The 18,774-nt window shown below is 41.7% G+C and overlaps 1 protein-coding gene across 1 annotated transcript in view; it reads right to left on the bottom strand.

Moving 5' to 3' along the window:
- Positions 1-18,774, bottom strand: part of ELP2 (elongator acetyltransferase complex subunit 2) — a 127,156-nt gene that overhangs the window by 33,327 nt on the left and 75,055 nt on the right. The window contains exons 9-13 of the mRNA XM_006021510.3: positions 14,154-14,249; positions 9,246-9,346; positions 8,367-8,498; positions 7,702-7,851; positions 2,266-2,454 (exon numbers count right to left, since the gene is read on the bottom strand). Of these exons, the coding sequence (XP_006021572.1) occupies positions 2,266-2,454; positions 7,702-7,851; positions 8,367-8,498; positions 9,246-9,346; positions 14,154-14,249 (668 nt within the window). The remainder of the gene's footprint in view (positions 1-2,265; positions 2,455-7,701; positions 7,852-8,366; positions 8,499-9,245; positions 9,347-14,153; positions 14,250-18,774) is intronic.

Genomic DNA, 18,774 nt, shown 5'->3' with positions numbered 1-18,774 from the left:
GATTAAACCAAAAGAAATCTCATGAAGTTCAATGAGGATAAGTACAAAGTCCTCCACTTAAGATGGAACAATCCCATGCACCGGTACAGGCTGGGGACCAACTAGCTAAGCAGCAGTTCGGTAGAAAAGCACTTGTGGGTACAGTGGACAAGCTGAATATGAGTCAAAAGTGTGCCCTTGTTGTGAAGAAGGCTAACAGCATACTGGGCTGCATTAGCAGGAGAGGTGCCAGCAGATCAAGTGAAATGATTATTTCTCCTCTATTGGACATTGGTGAGGCCAAATCTTGGAGTACTATATCCAGTTTTGGGTCCCCCACTACAGAAAGGAGGTGGATAAGTTAGAAAGAATCTAGCAGAGGGAAAACGAAAATGGTTAGGAGCCTGGGGCACATGAGGAGAGGCTGAGGGATTTGGGCTTACTTAGTCTGGAGAAGAGAAGACTGAGAGGGATTTAATAGTGAAGGAAGTTTGACTAGTTTTAGGGGTCACCTGTTATCAGTGTAATCAGAGTAACTCACTGCATGGCACTACTGTCCAATTTAGGGAATGGCTTTTTTGGTTTAACCCTAACTGTTTCTCAGGTGACATAAGTTAAACTGATATAAAGCACTCACAGAATCATAGAAAATTAGGGTTGGAATGGACCTTAGGATATCATCTAGTCCAATCCCTTGCTCAAAGCAGGACCATCCCTAACTATATCATTCCAGGCAATGCTTTGTCTAGGTGGGTCTTAACCTCCAAGGATGAAGATTCCACCACCTCTCTGCGTAACCTGTCTTAGTGTTTTACTTACCCTCCTCATGAGTTTTTCCTAATATCTAACCTGAAGTGTCCTTACTACAGACAGTCCATGAAGAACTTGGGAGATATATTTCTGCACCTGCACTAAAAGTGGGGGAAATTCTTTATACCATATTTACCCAAATCCAAGGTGATTCCAAATTTAAGGACCCCACTCACCCCTAATTAGATACTACTCATGGAACATTACACGTTTGTTATCGTTTTCTATGTATAGAATCAAATTAGTTGAAGATAGTCTGTGGGGGGGAAGCAGTGGTGGAGATGAGCGAGTCCACTGCCCCTCCCCATGTCTGTGCCTGCCTCCCACTCCAACCCTACCCCACCCCCTGCCCCTTCTTGCAGCCAGTCCCCCCTGCACCCTGAAATCTGCCACTCCCCTTGCAGTCAGCCTGCCCCCCATCCCCTGTTCCCCCTGCAGCCTGCCACTCCCTGCCCTGGGCTGGTACTTGAATACAAGAGACAGGGTTTTTTTTGTCCCCATTCTATTTGGGAAGTGGGGGAACCTTACCTTGGATTAGAGAAAACATGGTCATATCTGTCTCCTTTATGTAGTACTGGGCTATTTGTATAGCATCATTAATACAAATCGATCAAAAAAAATTTAATGTAATTCAAGGGCTGAGGAGCAGAAATCCTGTAGAAGAAGAGATTTTTTTTCCAGCTAATAAATTGAAACAAGATAGTAAAGGTTTGGACACAAGTAAACAGTTTCAGCTGAAAGGAGCTGCAGAAGAGAATGCTCTTGAACTAATCATGCAAAGAACATGGGAAGAGACAGAGGCAGCCAGTGCAAGATGAGTGGATGGAAAGTGGGAAGAAAACAGACAAGGACCATTAACACTGAGCAAATCAGTGAAAGAAGGGAATGTATGCTCTAAAAATTAAAATCAATTTTAAACAAGACCTTAAAATGAATGAGGTGTGAGCAATGTTCTTTGAGGATGGTGATGCTGCTGTTTTCTCTCCCTATAATCAAGGAAGAAAACCGCATTCTATAGATACTATAACCTAAAGAACTAGGATTTTAAAAAAGGTCTCAAAGCAGCTTCAACAGCTGAAAGAAATGCAGCATGGAGGAGTACGTGTGCAATATTTATATATAGTACCTAACGTAGATTCCAGGACGTTTGAATTAATTAAAAAACATGCAATTAAGAGATAAAATATGACACAACAGTAATTATGTTTAGACAACACTATTATGCCCTAAAATTTATAAAAACACAGTCCTTTTTTTTCACCCTCTCATTTTAAAATTGTTAAATGAAGGTAAAGTAATTTACAAGTGATGACCTTTACTTCAAAGTCATATTCACTCAAATCACTAGTAACCAAAAGAGAAAGGGAAAGCAAAAAAATAGAGCTATCGTTTTATAATGTTATTCTTTCATAATTTTAATCTCAATACAGTTATAGAGAACTGACAATTCTCTCTTTTATTTTCCTGGATACTTACATTGAAATACAGGTTCTCCATCAAAATGCCAGTGATGTTACCAAAGTTTTCCACAAAAGTCTTTGGCGCACTAAAGACTCGAAGCACTTTTTCATCTGCTCCAGACACAAACTGAAATCGGCCAATCATGGCCAAACACTGGATGTCATATCCATGGACTTGAGGTCTTGCGATTTCATGCCACGTTATCTGAGCGAATAGCAACACAGTAGTGAAATAAATTTTGTTAAATAGAAAAGTGGAGAGTTTAAGTTGTAAAACATTTTCAGTAGATGAATTAAGACACGTAAAATAATACACCTGAAAGAGAATCAATACAACAGTCAGTTTAAATTTAATCCTCTGCTAATACACAGAAAACAACCCACATACCACTACAGTCTGTTCACCATCCATGGGCTGAACATTTATAGACCTGTTCTTCAGCTGAGGAAATTTAACTAATCCAGAGCATGCCAGCCCTCATCCAATCCACTGTTAATGCATCCGTTTAACTGGACTATCCTTGTAGTCTATTACAACAATTAATGTTAAGCATGTGCATGTTTGCACGATTAGGCCTTTGATTAGTTTAGCAGAGGTGGCAGAAGGACCATGGCAAGTTCATTCATTTGACCAAAGACTTGTGACAGTACAATAGGAAAAAAAACACTATATATTTTTATACAAAAGACAACAAGATTACTTATTACATGAAAAAAATATTATGTAATAATGTTATTACATAAGTATTATTTAACAGGATATGGACTAATTTGTGCTGTTTAATCTCCATCCCTCATTTTTTTTTAAAATCCAGGATAAATTATATACATATATCTATATTATGGCATCCCTTGCATAGCCTATTTCCTGGAATCCACAGTTTAAAAGATGTTTTTAATATGAGGCTCAGGTAATCCAAATTACCATATTTAATCAAATTTAAGACCAAATCATCTTAAATTCAAGTCATTTTAGATTTGAATAAATACAGTAACTTCCATGTGCAATTATTTTCAGCTTGTAAATGTGTGTAGTGGGCACCCAGATTTCTTTCCTTCCAGTTTTTTTATTTTACTTTCTAAAAAGAAGTCTAGATATTATTGATTAGTATGTGGTACGATTCCTAACCTCTTTTTCTATCTGCATATTGTTTAAAATGCAGAATTATTTGCTCTTTAAATTGACATACATTGTGTAAGTAGCATGTAATTATGCAAGATCATTTTATACCAGTACATAGAGTGCAAGGAAACAAGAAAAACCATCAGCACATATTCAAATATTGAGAGAGACAATGCAGAGGTCAAATCAGGAAATAGAAGAACACTATAAATACCTTATTAGCAATTGTTCTATAAAATGAAGAATCAAACAAACTCAAATAAGTTTTAGAGCAAGTTTTCACAAAACTCTGATGATAAAAACATTTTCCTAGAAAACTTAATAGAAAATCTAAGAGTGCTTCTGCAGTATTTGCATTTGTATTCCATGAACTGAAGCACTGTACTAGTGCATTAGAACAAGACTTGAATGCTTCCTAGAAAGAAATGTAACTAGCTAGTTCAGGTTTAGCGGTCACACTAGATAAAAGGCACAGCATACAACAGCGATATAATGGTGAAAAGACAATTAGATGTTCAAGTTAAATAATCCACTTAATGCAGTAAAGAAAACCAAAATGGAATTAATGAAATGGGTAGTGTTGAGGAGATGTTGTTGCCGTGATAGTTCAGGAGATACACGAAAGGGAAGAACTGTTGTGGGTAATCTATAACAATAATAGGCTTATTCTGTCTGTCTGGAGCACTCTGATGGGTTGTCTTGGCAGCCAATCACAATGCTTCCTGAAACAACCAGAGTGCACTGGACGGACTGAATATGCGTTATTATTAGAGAAGATTCTGAGGCATTTCAAACAGATGTGCATGCAAGCCAGAGCTAGAATGAAGCACTGGGCCCCGTCGCTGTGGGATGGGCAGGCTCCACCAAAGGAAAAAAAAAAAAGTGATGAGGGGCCCGATCCTCCCCGCCGCAAGCCTGCCTCTTCTGTGGCCGGGGGGGCAGGGTGGTGAGCTGCCAGCGGGGGCCCTGAGCTGCGGGGAACCCCAGTGCTTCCCTCTACAGTGGCGGTGTTTCAGCAGGTGGGTGCTGCCCAGGGGCACTGCCACTGAAGAGGGAAGCACTGGGGTCCTCCGCAGCTCAGGGGCTGCACGACCTACCAGCAGCCCGCTCCCCAGCTGCAGGAGATGCAGGCAGACTCTGGTAGAAAAAACAAAAAAACAGATCAGGTCCCTCACCGCTTTTTTTTTTCCCCTGCCCCCTTCAGCGAAGCCTGCCCGTGAGAGCTGCCACTGAGTCGGTCGCACAGCCCCTGAGCTGCAAGTGGGGCCCGGTGCTTCTCTCCATGGTGGTGGTCTTCCCTGGGGCCACTCGGGCAGGGTGCTAGCTGCATAGGTTCAGCCCCAGCTCACAGGCAGCACCTAAAATTGCAGGATGTTCTCTTTGAATCAATAGCTTCCAGGATCCTGTTTTCATTACATTTTGGAATTATTATGCTGGTGCCTAGAAATCTTAATCAGGGCCAAAATTCCTATTGTTTTAAGCCAGTGATTCTCAAACAAGGTGCCATGGCACTATGGGTGCTTTGGGATCCTTTCAAGGATGTCATGGAGTGCCACACAATGTTAGCACCATTAAATGTGTAAACATGAGCATTAAAAATGCTTTGGATTCCTGCATTTATCTTGTGACTCATGTTTACACACTTAATGGTGCTAACATTGTGTGGCACTCCATGACATCCTTGAAAGGATCCCAAAGCATTCTGTCTTGTGATCTGCATTCTTTGCAACAGAAAAAAAATTGCTCTATTATTTTTCTGTAGTCAAAAAATTAGCAAAAACTAAGAGATGGCATTTTCCAAGGGTTACCCTCTGTCTAAATAAGGAATGCTTCAAGTCAGAACTGTGGTTCTCAACCTTTTTAAAGCACAATAAACACATGCAGAAAAACAAGACCACCCTTCTCAACAGCTTACAACAGGCGAAAAATTGACATAAGAGTTTAATGTGTACCAAGAGTTTCTCCCAGAATATAAACTTGGTAGTTTGAGAGAGAGCTTATAAAAGAAACAAATGCATAAATAAAAAGAAGGCGGATGACAAATTGCAGTTCCTGATTGATTTGCTATTGCATCCATCTGAAATAAAAAGTATTCTGAAAAGGTGACCAGATATTTTACTGAAAACAGAGGATTAGTTTGGTTAGATTGGATGGAACTGTCCCACATGCCTCTTTCTAGCAGGCTGGGGGGCAAGGGGAAGGTGATCAAGAAAAGTTGCAGCACAAGTCAGCTCTCCTGCCTGCTTTGTGGTTATCAGAGAACCCTAATACATACTGCAGCCCTGTGCATAGGACAGTTTTATCTGACCACCGAGGTACCTGCATCATGGCACCTCAGTTGAGAACCACTGGGTTAGACTATACATACTACAAGCTCTCTGCCACTTTAGCTAGGCCATGTGTTCTCCTGTTGAAGACATGGCTTGCATGCTGGCAAAAGTTCTGCTACCAGTGTAGCTTAAACCATCTCCTCAAATGGAATAAACTGTACAAAAAAAGCCTTTTTTCTTCTAATACTGCAGCTGCACAAGCCACTTGGCTAGCAGAGCTTTAACAGTTAGGGGTGTGATTTTTTTTTTATCTTCTTAACTCATAGAGCTATGCAAGCAAAACAAATTTCATAGAGCAAGCTGTATTATTATGAAAGGGTTTACAAAGCTTTCAGGAACAGCTAAGTCCAGGAAAACTATGTCAACATTAACCCTGCTTCATTCTAGATCAAGCTTAGGGCCAACTTGTATCACTAGAGGTTACAGACTTAGTTGCCATGTAAGAGTAGAGGTAAACTCCCAGAAAACAGCTTTAACTTCCTTCTAAAGAATCTAAAATATATGTCTATAGAGTAAATAAAATCAATGCAGAAGTGACCTTCAGCAGTATAAACAATGACCAAAAAGATATTACATGCTATGTGACAGAGTTAAAATAGTTAGAAATGTATGTTTGTTTTTCTACATTTTTCCTGGTTTTTTTAAAGTGATTGAGATAAGAGCTCTCAGTATTAAATATATACATATCCCCATAAGTAAATTAAGACTCACAAAATTCCTTAAAATCAACACAATGCGCAAGTTTACCCTTTTTCACTTCCAAGGCATGGTGCTATATTTGCCTTCAGTGCTTAAATTTAGAAAAATCCTGGGGGCTTCCCCTTCACAATATCTGCATTCACTGCAGCAGTAAAAAACCAAAAATGAAATAGAAAGGAGAGGCAACATATACTTATGACACCTAAACATTGGTATGGCTTAAGGAAACAGTTGTTTAATTGTCACTCTCTCAACTCTCTTTATACAGAATATCTTATCATTTGCGCATGTTCCATCTGTTAGGATATATCTGCTGTTAGCACAAAGCAGAAAGAAGCATGAGGAGCAGGGATACTTTAACCCCATGTCCCTCAGTGGGTTAACTGCTTTGTTTTTCTCTGTTCTACCCACCGTACCTCCTTTTTCCTCCCCCTTCCCTGCCCTTACTCTTATAATCACTGTTTTCTATTTTGAAGCTATACTTCAAGCAGCTCCTTCACAGCATCTGATGAAGCAAGCCACTGCTTACAAAAGCTTATGTATCTCTAATTTAGTTAACCTGTAAGGAGCAACTCTACCCTGCCTTCTGCCTGACTTCAAACCAACATAGCTAACTACCTCCCTAATTTAAGGAAACCATTAGGAAGTTAAAGATCTTACAGAATAACTAAACTAATATCTCTAAATCAGTCTTTACTGCCATACAGTGCACTGGGAGAGGAGTGAAGGTCTGAGTTATTTGAAGAGGTATTTGAGATTAGCTACTCTCAGAAACAAGCATCAACACAGACAACAGAACAGACAGAGTAAAGAGTAACGTCACCAGGACCAACAATTCTAAAGTAAAATGACAAATGAGCCTGTAAAACAAAAAAAACCCAAAAAACAAATACCACAACATAAATAAAAATCTGGATGAGAATTTAGAGATTACTTGTTCTTAGGTTTCCAATTACCTTGTGGTTTTAGAAAGGCTGCAAATGTTGCTATAAATAATGAATAATACCAACAGGTCCCTGGTTGGGGTACCATATAAACAGGTAGCAAGTTCTTGCCAGAGCTCCTTTTATTTAAGTATTTTGCTGTTTTAGTCTCTCTGTTTAAAATGAAAGCAATAAATGCTGAAGGAAAAAAATATTAAAAATTTAGAACACACATATGCAATTTTGAATAGGTTATGCTTTAGAGCAGCTGAAGTGTAAGCAATAGCTCAGGCTGCTTATCCAGTTCCAAGGTGCTTCTCTCATCCTGAGCTGTAAAATTTCCTTTATTGAATTCGCAAACATTTCCAAAGATTTACCTCTGTCTGGTGTTTTCTTTTCCAGGGAGCAAATAGTCTAGTAGTTTGATCAGAACCAACAGTGATGATAAATTCCCCTTCTGGATCCCACTGTAAATCTTGTACAGAGTTATAGTGCCCAGAAATCACAACTTCTGGAGTCCATTCTTTCTATTTAAAAAAAATCATATTATATATGCATTCAAGAAAAAGTACAGACAAGCCTGCAAGCTATATATTATCATACACAAAATATATAGAACTGAACACAGAAGTTGTTGAACTAACCTAAATGAAAGGAAGACAAAGAGGATACCGGAAGGAGAAGAAAAAATAGATCTAACTGAAGAGCAAGAGCATTAGCTTAATACATACAAGTCTTGGTGAGAGGTGCTTTGCTGCATATTCAAGAAGAAATTGTTATTAACGTTCCGACGCAGCAACTGGGCAAGAAAACAAGTGATGGGGCACTCACTCTGATTGCTATGAATGCCCATAGGAGGAAAAAAACAAAACAAAAAAACCCACAACACTGTGGAGTTTATATTCAAGACCTAGAATAAGAATCCTGGAGAATGGCGCATTTTGAGAAAGAACAGTTCGGTCAGTTGAAGTAAACATGATTACACAGCAGTATCCACCATGTTCTTTTCAAAATAGCAACAAAGTCAGTGAAAACTCCTCACCTTGTTAGCTGGAGTCTGTTTCCAAAGATGCAGTGCTCCATGGAAAGCATGAGCAAGAATCATTGAGCCATCTGAACTGAACTGACAGTCAAAAAATCCAAGCGTGTTACCACCTACTTCTCCTACACGTACCTGAATGAACAAATGGAAAACATCTGTAGCTCAATAACTGGTCTTCCCTTTGCCGTAAATGTATTCCAAACTCAAGGACAAAAGGACCACCACAAAATACAACCTATATTAAAACACTACATACAAGAATATGTTCAAAACAGTAGATATTAGATATGCAAAATTTAGTAGGCACCAGAATAAAAGTTGCTCATATAACCTAAATAAGACCTCTTCTGCACATATGTGTTAGAATAGGGCCTTGCCTGAAAGACAGTCTGAGTAGATACCTCAACCTGCTCACATCCCAGACCAGCATTTTAAGCACAGAAGTCCTTGCCATCTTTTGCTTCACAATTTGCTATCCATCTCTTTCACTAAATAAGGAAAAGGACCTACAGATTAAAGAGCATTTGCCCATGGAATTCCAGGCTGTATTGTAATAAATAAATTCTGGGGGGCAGTAGTAAAGTTGCACTGCAGACAACCCTAAGTCTGGTGTCTCCTAATTTTAAAATGGTTCAGTTGTGACACAAGCATTTACTGTGGGAGTTTAGCAAACAGTTTTTACTCTGCTAATATTAACGTAATTTAGGAAACATCTTGAAATACTATATGTTGCCTGAACAATGTGACAATGAAGTAAAGAAACCCAGACAACAGTCTGAAAAATTGGGGAGAAAAAATCCAAAATGGGTTTTAAGTTAGGAAAAGTCCAAACTAAAAAACAAACAAATAAACAAACAAACAAACAAACCACGCACTTGCCTGTTCTAGCCATACTCCAGATTCATCATCTGGAGCCCACAAGATCATAGTTTTGTCCATTGATGCAGACAGTAGTCTCATTGGTTGATGAATGCTGCCATCTGCAGTACAGGAAAGAAATTATGCTACAACAGATTAGAATGCTCAACATTTAGTAATACTGGTGTTTAAAAAAAAAATGTTGTAATTTAACTGCTGCACTGAAAAACTTTTGCTATTGAACCATCAGTAAGTGTCAATATTAACAGGATCAGAATTTGAACTGAGATGCATTTCTGTTAGGGGTGTGTAAAAAAATATGTTGTTCCAAATATTTGTTTCACTAAAACTCTGTCAAAGAAAAAAAAAATATCATAAGAACAAACAGTTCGACAGATGTCCTTAAGTTAGGATTTTTAGGTTTCAATTTAGGGAAAGTAAAAGCTTGCACACTTCCTGAGAATATTACAGACCCTACAATTTACATATCGTAATTCTAAATTGTTCATCAGTAAAGACTCAGCATTAGAGATTCGTCTGAAGAACAGACTAATATTAAACTAAGCTTTAAAATGAAAAAAACCTGCTACACTGATATGCACTGCTCTGCAAACTAGGTTCCAATAAATAATTTGGATACTTGTTCCCTCAAACACCCTCAAGGGTCACATCCAGAGCCCTGTAGTAGTTGCTTAGGCAGAGCACAGGGGCAGTCAAACGCTCATGAATGGGATCCAAACTGGGTTTGCAATTACTGTTTCAAGCACATTGTTAGAGGGAAAGCTTCCTTCATACTATAAAAATCCCTAAAGCAAAAACTCAAGTCTTCTGAAAGCTCTTCTACAAGAAAATATTGTGAAGTCAACCCTTTTGTAACCCTCAAGTTCCTTCTTGACTACAAGAAAAGTGAATCAATTTCATTTGCAGGATCCTTTAAAAAATTTTAGCTTAATCCAAAACCCATTTAAATTGTCCAAGTAACTAAGTCCTTTCCTTGAAGTTTCAGTTTCTAATTGAGATGTTTGGTCAGGTCTGTTAAACAGGCAAATTTACGGAAAACTGCTCCAAGCTTCCTCCTTTCTCAAAAGCATCTCTTTCAATGTCTTTCTTCAAAAAAATTTTTAAAAAGGCGGGGAGAGAAAAAAAAATTCCCTTCAAAATATTTTTCTATTCCATTTCCTGTAGCGCTTTCAGTAATCTGCTGATTTAGGCCCTTGGCATACCTTACATTTATGTCAAACTTAACATGTTAATTGTGCCATACATTTGTAACATGGCGCATGTATGAGTAATTTATGGCACGATAAAATGGCAAAGCAGCCATAAAGAAGTTCCACATTATAAAATGTTCATTAACTGTGGATCATCAATGTGACTGGTTTGTATTGTACTTTAATCTGAACGTGTGGCATAAATTTGTCAGCACAGGAGCCTGAGATTGGGAAAAAGCTCCCTGATCTCTGGGTCCCCATACCCATAAGTAGCCCAGATGCATGCATGTCCTTTGAACATGCCTACACAGATGGAGCCTGAGATCAGAGAGTAGTTCCCCAGTGTGGGACTCCACATGCACTGGGGCCTTTTAAAGGCATTCAAGCAGCACAGCTTCATGGCACACAGGGAGCCCGAAATCAGGGACTGCTCCCCAATCTTAGCTTCCCCCTGTGCCAGGACCATTAAAGGGGTATTTTAAAACAAGGATGGGACTGCACAATATACCTTTCAACAGGCAGATATAGCCTGGATCCAAGGCTGCCCCCTATCCACTTGTGCTGGTCAGCCACCATCTGTCCCTTGAAAAGGGTCCCTTGAGAGGGTCAGCCATCCTCCTTCCCTGCATTGGGAAACTGGTTCCCTGATGCTGGACCACACCAGTCCATGGTGTTCCCCAGGCTGCCTGGTGAACCTTCAAAGGTCCAGGTGCACAGGTAGCCCTGTACTGGGGACCAGGTTTTTTAATATAAAAATATAAAATTCCTCAGAACCCATCATGCAATTAAATTAACATCTGCCAGAAGACCCTTAGGAGCAAATCTTTCTATACTGCATCCAATTTTTCTAGGAAGGACCTACATTTACAATGGATCAACAACAGTTTCCCTCAATGAATGAGATGTGTGCCTTTATGCTATTAGTAACTATAAGGGATTAGTGACATAATTCCATTTGATGGATTTTGTAGTGGAATGTAGGACAACTCAACTCTATTCTTTAATACTTTAACTCAGCCAATGCCAGTTCTAATCAGAACCTTCACTCCAATCATAGCAGAAGAATATTTTTCAAAGCCACTGTATTAAAAAATGTCACTTCCGTACAGCATCAAAAACATCTAACACCTTTCTATTGTTTTTTAAACTAACTTCACTGGAAATTTTGGATTAGTTAAAAAGTCACAATAAACTAACTTCATAAGCAAGCTGTGTTATCAATGCTTTTGTTCAAAGCTTTTAAAAAACAGCATTTTTCTACCCTACCAAATATTTTTTTTTATACGCTACTGTCCATGTCTGTGATTCTTCATGACACAGTTGTCTAGGACAGTGAGAGTCAAAGTTTCTGGCAGTTTACCATACCCCAAGAGCCTTAACCACTGAAATGGTGTATTACTTAAGTGCCGTCATCATTCTCTTGAGTGCTACAGCATACAATGCATACATTGATGCTGGCTATTTGTTGAGTAATGGGTGAAAAATCCATCTATTCCTTTAATCCCCCCTGGTACACACTTATACAAAAGCTTTCATATTTGCACCTGAGCCTTATATTCAAATTCACGTGATGTTTTGTAATGGCAACTTACTATATTTACCTGAATCCAAGACTACTAAACATTTGAGACAACCCTCCAGTAATCAGATTCTAAACATGCAAAATTATAAATTTGTTGTAAGTTTTTAGAATCTAATTATTGAAGGGTCATCTTAAATTAGTTGCCCCTACTGCTGTGGTGGGGAGGGAGGCAGTAGCAGGGGCAAGCGATCAGACCCCCATCCCTTTACCCCCTTTCACTTTTTTTACATCATATAAACAAACCAAAACAAACCAGCCGTCACCCCAAAAAGAAGAGCATCTGACAGCTCGCAGCAACTGCTACAGAGAAACTACCAAATTGTCCCCCCATCTATATGGCTTCTGGAACTCTACTACAGTGCCTACGTCAGCAGGGAGGCACCAGCTGTTTAAGCAGCCACTGTTTAAGGGGCCATGGCTACCAACAGAAAGTGTGAGCACATCTACAAGAGCTTTCTTATGGTTTCCCTGTGGCAGAGAAGCCTGAATGAAGGGGCTCTACTTTCAAAAGGGAGCTGAGAGTGTGGATGCAATTAGAGACTATTTCCAAGAGTTTTGCAGACAACACCAAAGTTCTATGGGCAAAACTACATAATGCAGATCCGGGTTAAATGAATATTGATCTTTCTAAAGAAAACATACATTAAAAAAAAACATTAAAAAAGAAGAATTTAAATTTGCATTGAACAAAATGAGATTACGCTGCAGGAAGTATGTAAATAATGCAAACAAAAAACAGAATGATATATATGCACCGGTTATATGCTGCATTCATATTGTCTTTTATCAAATTAAGATTTTTTTTTCAAAACAGACCTTATTAGAGTATACAACAGGAGATAACACAGATAGACAAAATATGGCCCGTGGGCCACATTCAGCCCACCAGCTGATGGGATCCAGCCTACATGCAGGTGCCCACCAATTAATTGTATCTGGCCTATGGCTGCTCCTGCTGGGCTCCACATTGGGCCAAGCCCCACCCAATTCCACCTGGGGCAGTGTGCACTGTGCTCCTGCCCTCACTCGCTGGAAGGCCCCAGCCAGTGTGCACAGCTTCCCAACAGGGCTGCTGTTGCCACTGCTGCAGCCAACTAAGGAACTGCTCGGCTCCCCCCACCTTCTCCTGCCCCAACATGCAGGGCTCCAGCTCCATCTCTTGGCCATCTTCCACCCAACTCCACCTAACCACAGTGATCACCAGCCATCTGCGGGCTGCCACATGGGTGGAAGGCAGCCCTGCCAGGAAGCTGGCCGCGGCTGGGGCTAGTATGGCTGCAGGCCGGAGCATGGGGTAGATGCAGATGGGTGCATAAGGCAGGCTGCCCCAGGTGGAAGAGATTCAGCCCCATGCGGAGCACCAGGGAGCAGATGCAAGCTGGAGGGGATGGGGGCGGACTGCACCTGCACTTGTACTGTCCAGATGAGCTCTGCTGCATATGCCCCCTGCCCCTCCATCTGCTCACCCACCCCTGGCCAGCTCCCAGGATCTAACACTCAGGCAGCCCCCCCACATACTCACACCCAACCCACCACGCACACAGTCACACCCCCTATACACCCCACCATACCCACACATACATCCCCAACTGCACATCAAACACTCCCCCATACACACAACATACAAGAGTAAGACTTTATTTTGAGCTATTATGCAATCACCTCCCAAACGCACACAAATCTGAACAAAAATATATTTTGGAATAAAATGAAAATGTGTTATAGTAGATGTTTCATTTTTAGTACATGACTTAGCTTTTATCTATGCTTTGTCAAAATGATTTCTTCTGAAAGATTTTGTGCGTGTGCCCTCAACTCAATTTGTTTGGCACTGTTCTTGGGAAGGTCTGATGGTCCTGAAACCCCCACCAACTGGTTGAGGACGATGGGACAGGTTGTTAGAGGGGCTGCAGCCCCATGCTACCTGATAGGTTGTGCCTATGTCTTGTGGCCTGGGGGCCCAGGGCCAGGCCATGTACCGTGAGGATAGACCCTATGGAGAGGCAGTGTTTCCCAATCAGGGGTGGATTTTCTGATGTCAGGGACCAAGTGATGGGGACCATGTGATACAACACAGCTCCACCACATTTATACCATTACCTAGTAAGAAGTGTACATTATGTACCATTTTCTTACCTTTGAAAAATGAAGGCTGCCAGTGAACTGCATACACCCAGTTTTCATGGCCAGCTAATACTGACTCCAGAGTAACTGCATACGTTGTCTCAGCATCTACCATGGAACAGAGAAAGTGAAAACATTCATTCTTTAAAGTCAGTTTCATGAGAAGCCAGAACATTTTCTGACGATTTCACAGCTTCAGTGATAAAATTTCAGCACGTTGAAAACATCATGTGCGAGCTGCTGCTCAAGGCTACGTCCTGTCAGGGGCACTACCATGCAGCTGGACACTTCAACCCACAGGCCAATCCTATTTCCTTCACAGGCTAAGCCTAATCTATAGGAGCTTGCATATCCAGTTAGGTTTGCCCCCAAATAAATATTCATAACTAAAGAGTGATCAGATTGTAATGTAACTGATTAAAATATATCCAACTTTAAACCACAGCTCAATGCTAATACAAGGTTGTGTGGGAATATCTTTAACAACTTGCATAATAAATACTTCAACTTGATAAGAGAACTGTAGTTAAAAAACAAAAGAAATGTTAAAATAGTTTATTTATCTACCACACAGTTCATTAAGCTGGACCCCACCAGAGTCAACAGCATTTCAAATTGTGGTGACCCAACAGCTGCTCAGTATATGCATGTAGTCCAGACACACCCCCTCTGCCCCCCCCGCCCCAGGAGCCATGTGCTAATTAGCTCCTACTCATGACTGGAACTGTATGTTCCATGAGTCCTGGGACCCTCCAAAATTTATATGTAGATGAGGCATAGAGTAACCTGGTCCAGCTTCACCTCATAAAGGGCAGGCAGGGCCACACTAATTATGTGACAGACAGAGAGGGGGCCACAGAGGGGTTCTGGATGAATTGTTTGGGGCCCAATTTGGTGACATTTGCCAGGTATTTAAGGCTGGTGAAGAAAAAGGAATCATTAGAAATGGGAAAGCTCAGCTGTGGGAGTCAACAGGAAGTCAAAATATATATATATATATATATAGTGGCTCACCATTACTTTAAAAGACTCAGCACTGAGGAAGACTGTGATCAATGGGCACTACAGTATATCTTATTCAGTTGGGTTTCACTAACCTATTCTTGTGGTAGGCTCCCATCAACATATTGTTTCTCAGCCTTTTGTGGGCTCAGATTGAGTGTGCAAACTTGGTCAATGATCTGAGAGACAGGAGCAAAAGTGTGGTGAGATAGTGATAGCTGTGAATGCTGGTGAACTGAGAGCAGAGAAGAAACCAGACAGAGTAGAGTCAAATATGGTGATTCAGGCTGAGAGCTAGAATCTGATTGGCAGCTGGTACAGTGATGAAGATGAAGGCAAAACCAGTTGAAACTGGGCAGGGAAGACTGGATTTTGATCAATATTTTGAAAGTGAACCCTGGGTACTTACAATGCTTGATGGCCTATCCAAATGGGAAGTCACAGGGTTTTACCTACTAGCACAGAGGGGCCTATGAATAGTTCTAGAGAAACTACAAGGAAATGGAGAAGGAAGAACTGCAACGACTGATTTTTGCCACTGAACAAAAGTCAAGAGAGCAAGTGATCATTGTTGAAACGTATTTAGGCATCCCTGAGGAAGCGGATGTGGGGAGATGGTTGATGGGGAGAGTCCAGAGTCCTATTTGTGGAAAAAGTGAGACACAAATATAACAGGTGGACTGGGGTGCTTCAGGCACAAGTGATTCTAAAGGAGAAGGAGGGGAGCCTGGGAGAGATGCAGCACCTGCTGTCAGTTTTTTAATGTAGGAGGGCACCAGGGCTATATCATATACCACGGGCAGCCTCGTCAATGCAGCAAATGCAGGCTGGAAGGGCATTTGGCAGCCTATTGTACCCTAACCATTTGCTACCAGTGTGTGGGAGAGGGCACCATGGGTGCCAGGAAGTGATGAAATGCAGGATATGCAAGTAGGAAGGGCACCTGCAAAACAGATGCCCAGATTCTCTCTCTAACAGAGCACAACCTAAAAAAGGGAATGACTTCAATCAGACGAGTGAGGAGGAGGAGGTAGGGGAGGTTGGGATACATTTGGAAGAGGAAGTGTTGGTGGAAGAAATACCAGAGGTGGAAAGGGGTGGAATGAGTGTTGTGGAAGCAGCACAACGACTAGAAGAGGAGAGGGAAGAGGAGGAGGGACGTGGAAGCACAAGCATGGAAACAGTAGTAGAGAAAGAAATGCTGGAGACTGACCAAGAAGAAAGTTCTGCTTTAGAGAAAGGGAAAGGGGTGGAGATGTGGGTAGGAAAAAGGAGGAAACAAAGGCTGCCACGGAAGAAAACAAGAAGGGAAGACGAAAAGGGGGAGAAGGGAGAAGCGATGCTGTGGGCAGGAACGGTACATCAGAAATGGAGATGGAAGGCTCTGCTGAGCTGGAAGGATGTAGTGGTGGGGAGGGGTCAGAAACAGCCTCTCAGAAGCCTGGGAGAACCTAGTGAGAAGGATGGGCAAAAGGAAGGGGGGAGGGATAGAGTCACTGATCATCAGCATTGATGTGGACAACCCATAAAACAAGAAAGATGAGGACCAGTGGCTTCCACCTTTTCTTTACTATGGTCTTATGTGCTGGAACTTTAAATGTGAGAAGTTTATTGATAAGGAAGAGGTGGGATGGAATGGCAGCAACTTTAAGGTCAATCAATAGGGATGAGATGTGTCTACAAGAGTATGGAATACTGTGGGGAGACTAATATAAATATCTGGAGAAGAGATTGGGTTCGGGGCAGTCATGGTGGACGGGGACAAAAGTGAATAAGGTGGCAGGAGTGGTGGCGTTAATTAAAAACCTGGGGGTTAAAGTCAAGCAAGTGCAAGTATTAGTAGAAGGAAGAATGCATAGTGTTGTTGGAGACAAAGGAGATGGAGTAGAGTCGTTTAACGTATACGCACCTGCAGAAAGGGAGGGAAGGGTAGCTTTACTTTGGAAGCTGGAAATGTACATGGTGGGGGGGAGACACAGAGTCATAGTTGGCAACTTCAGCCACATAACTGAGAAAGGATATGGGGGGGTAAGGGGAAGTTAGGCAATTCCTCAAAGATGTTAAAGAAAATTATCAAGGAAGAAGGTTTCAGGGATATGTAGGCAAGAGAGAAAGTACATATGAGAGTGGAGCCAGGAGGAAGAAAAACTTTGAGGATCGATTTTGTTTTAGTCTCAGGAGTGGTGGTGAACAAAAAAGAGATACAAGATGTACATTTTAGTGACCATCGAGTGCTACAGGTGGAGATGGGAGCAGGGGGATGGAACAGGAAAGGGAAAGGCCTCTGGAAAGTGAACATTAGGATGCTTCACGACGAAAAAGTGTGCAAGGAGTTTACGGAGGAGTATGGAGAATCTCAAAGAACTGTTGTAAAAGCAGGTGGGAATGGTGGTGTATGATTAAGAGAAGAACAAGTGCATCTTTCATGAATGTTGGGAAGAGAAGGGTGAAGAACAAAATAAGGGAACTGAAAAGGAAACAAGAAAGGGTGCAGCGTTTAATTGTGGAAGCAGGAAGGGGGAGAGGTGAACGATAAACTGGAAAAGGCGGAGTTGGAGGTGGAGGAATGGTTTAAAGGGAGACCCAATGAAAAGATATTCCTAGCGAAACTGCTAGGCATGAAAGAGTGAAGCTGCACGAAGCTGCTTGCCACTGCGAGTTCCGCACTGGCCTGGCTGTTGCTTTGAGGAGTACAACCCTGCACCACTGCCCTCGCTGCAGCCCCACGCAGAGGCACATTACCAGGGCAGCACGGAGCTCACAGTGGTTAGCAACTTCTCCATTCAGCTCTAGTGCTCCCTGCTGCACTAGATCATGCCCGCTGGGCTGTGGAGGCCCCAGGTGTGGTAAGCAGGGCACCAGGACACAGCAAAGAAGCTGCTTGCTGCTGCAAGCTCTGCACTGCTTCCCTAGGGAGTCCCCCCTGCCCTGCGAGGTCCCCCCTGCCCCCCTTAGGAGTGTGCACAGCAGCAGGGAGCCAGCAGCCCCCCCACAGCAGGCAGCAGGAGGGAGCAGGGGCAGGGAGTTGTGGACCCGGGTCCATAACCCTGGCAGCTGGGGGCTTTCTCCTGCAGGGCTGGCGGAGCAGGGGCTGTGGGTGAGCAGCAAGGGGCACCAGGAAGGCTGTGAGCAGGAGTGAAAGGCACAAGCAGAGCTGGGGGGGTGAGTGGGGGGGCTTTAATTTTAATCACAGATTTTTGTTTTTTTATGAAAGATATCAGGGAAAACCTGGATCCCTGCTGATCGCAAAGGGAATGGATTTTACTATGAAGGAATGTTTGCAGCTAGCCCTGTCTGAGTTCAAATATTACATGCAAAGGGATGAGAAGGAGGAAAAGGAGAGTATGAGAGAGGAGATGTGGAGGAAAGATAAATGGAAATATGTATTCGCTTGAGGAGTGCCTGAGACAGTAAGGGAGAAAGAGGGTAGGGTAGGAAGGGGGATAATTGTGAGACGAGATAATGTTGTTATTGTAAACTGTTAAGAGATGAAAAAGAGTTAATATGCTATGAGGCTTTGTTGAATGATATGTTTGATATTTGTAAATATGTATAGGATGTTTTGGATTTTTTAAAATAAAATGTTGAGTTTAATAAAAAAAAAAAAAAAAAAAAAAAAAAGTTCCCCATC

Source organism: Alligator sinensis, unplaced genomic scaffold (assembly GCF_000455745.1).
Source record: "Alligator sinensis unplaced genomic scaffold, ASM45574v1 scaffold386_1, whole genome shotgun sequence".
In the NCBI taxonomy this organism is placed as follows: Eukaryota; Metazoa; Chordata; order Crocodylia; family Alligatoridae; genus Alligator; species Alligator sinensis.
This window is presented reverse-complemented; position numbering and strand designations above follow the sequence as displayed.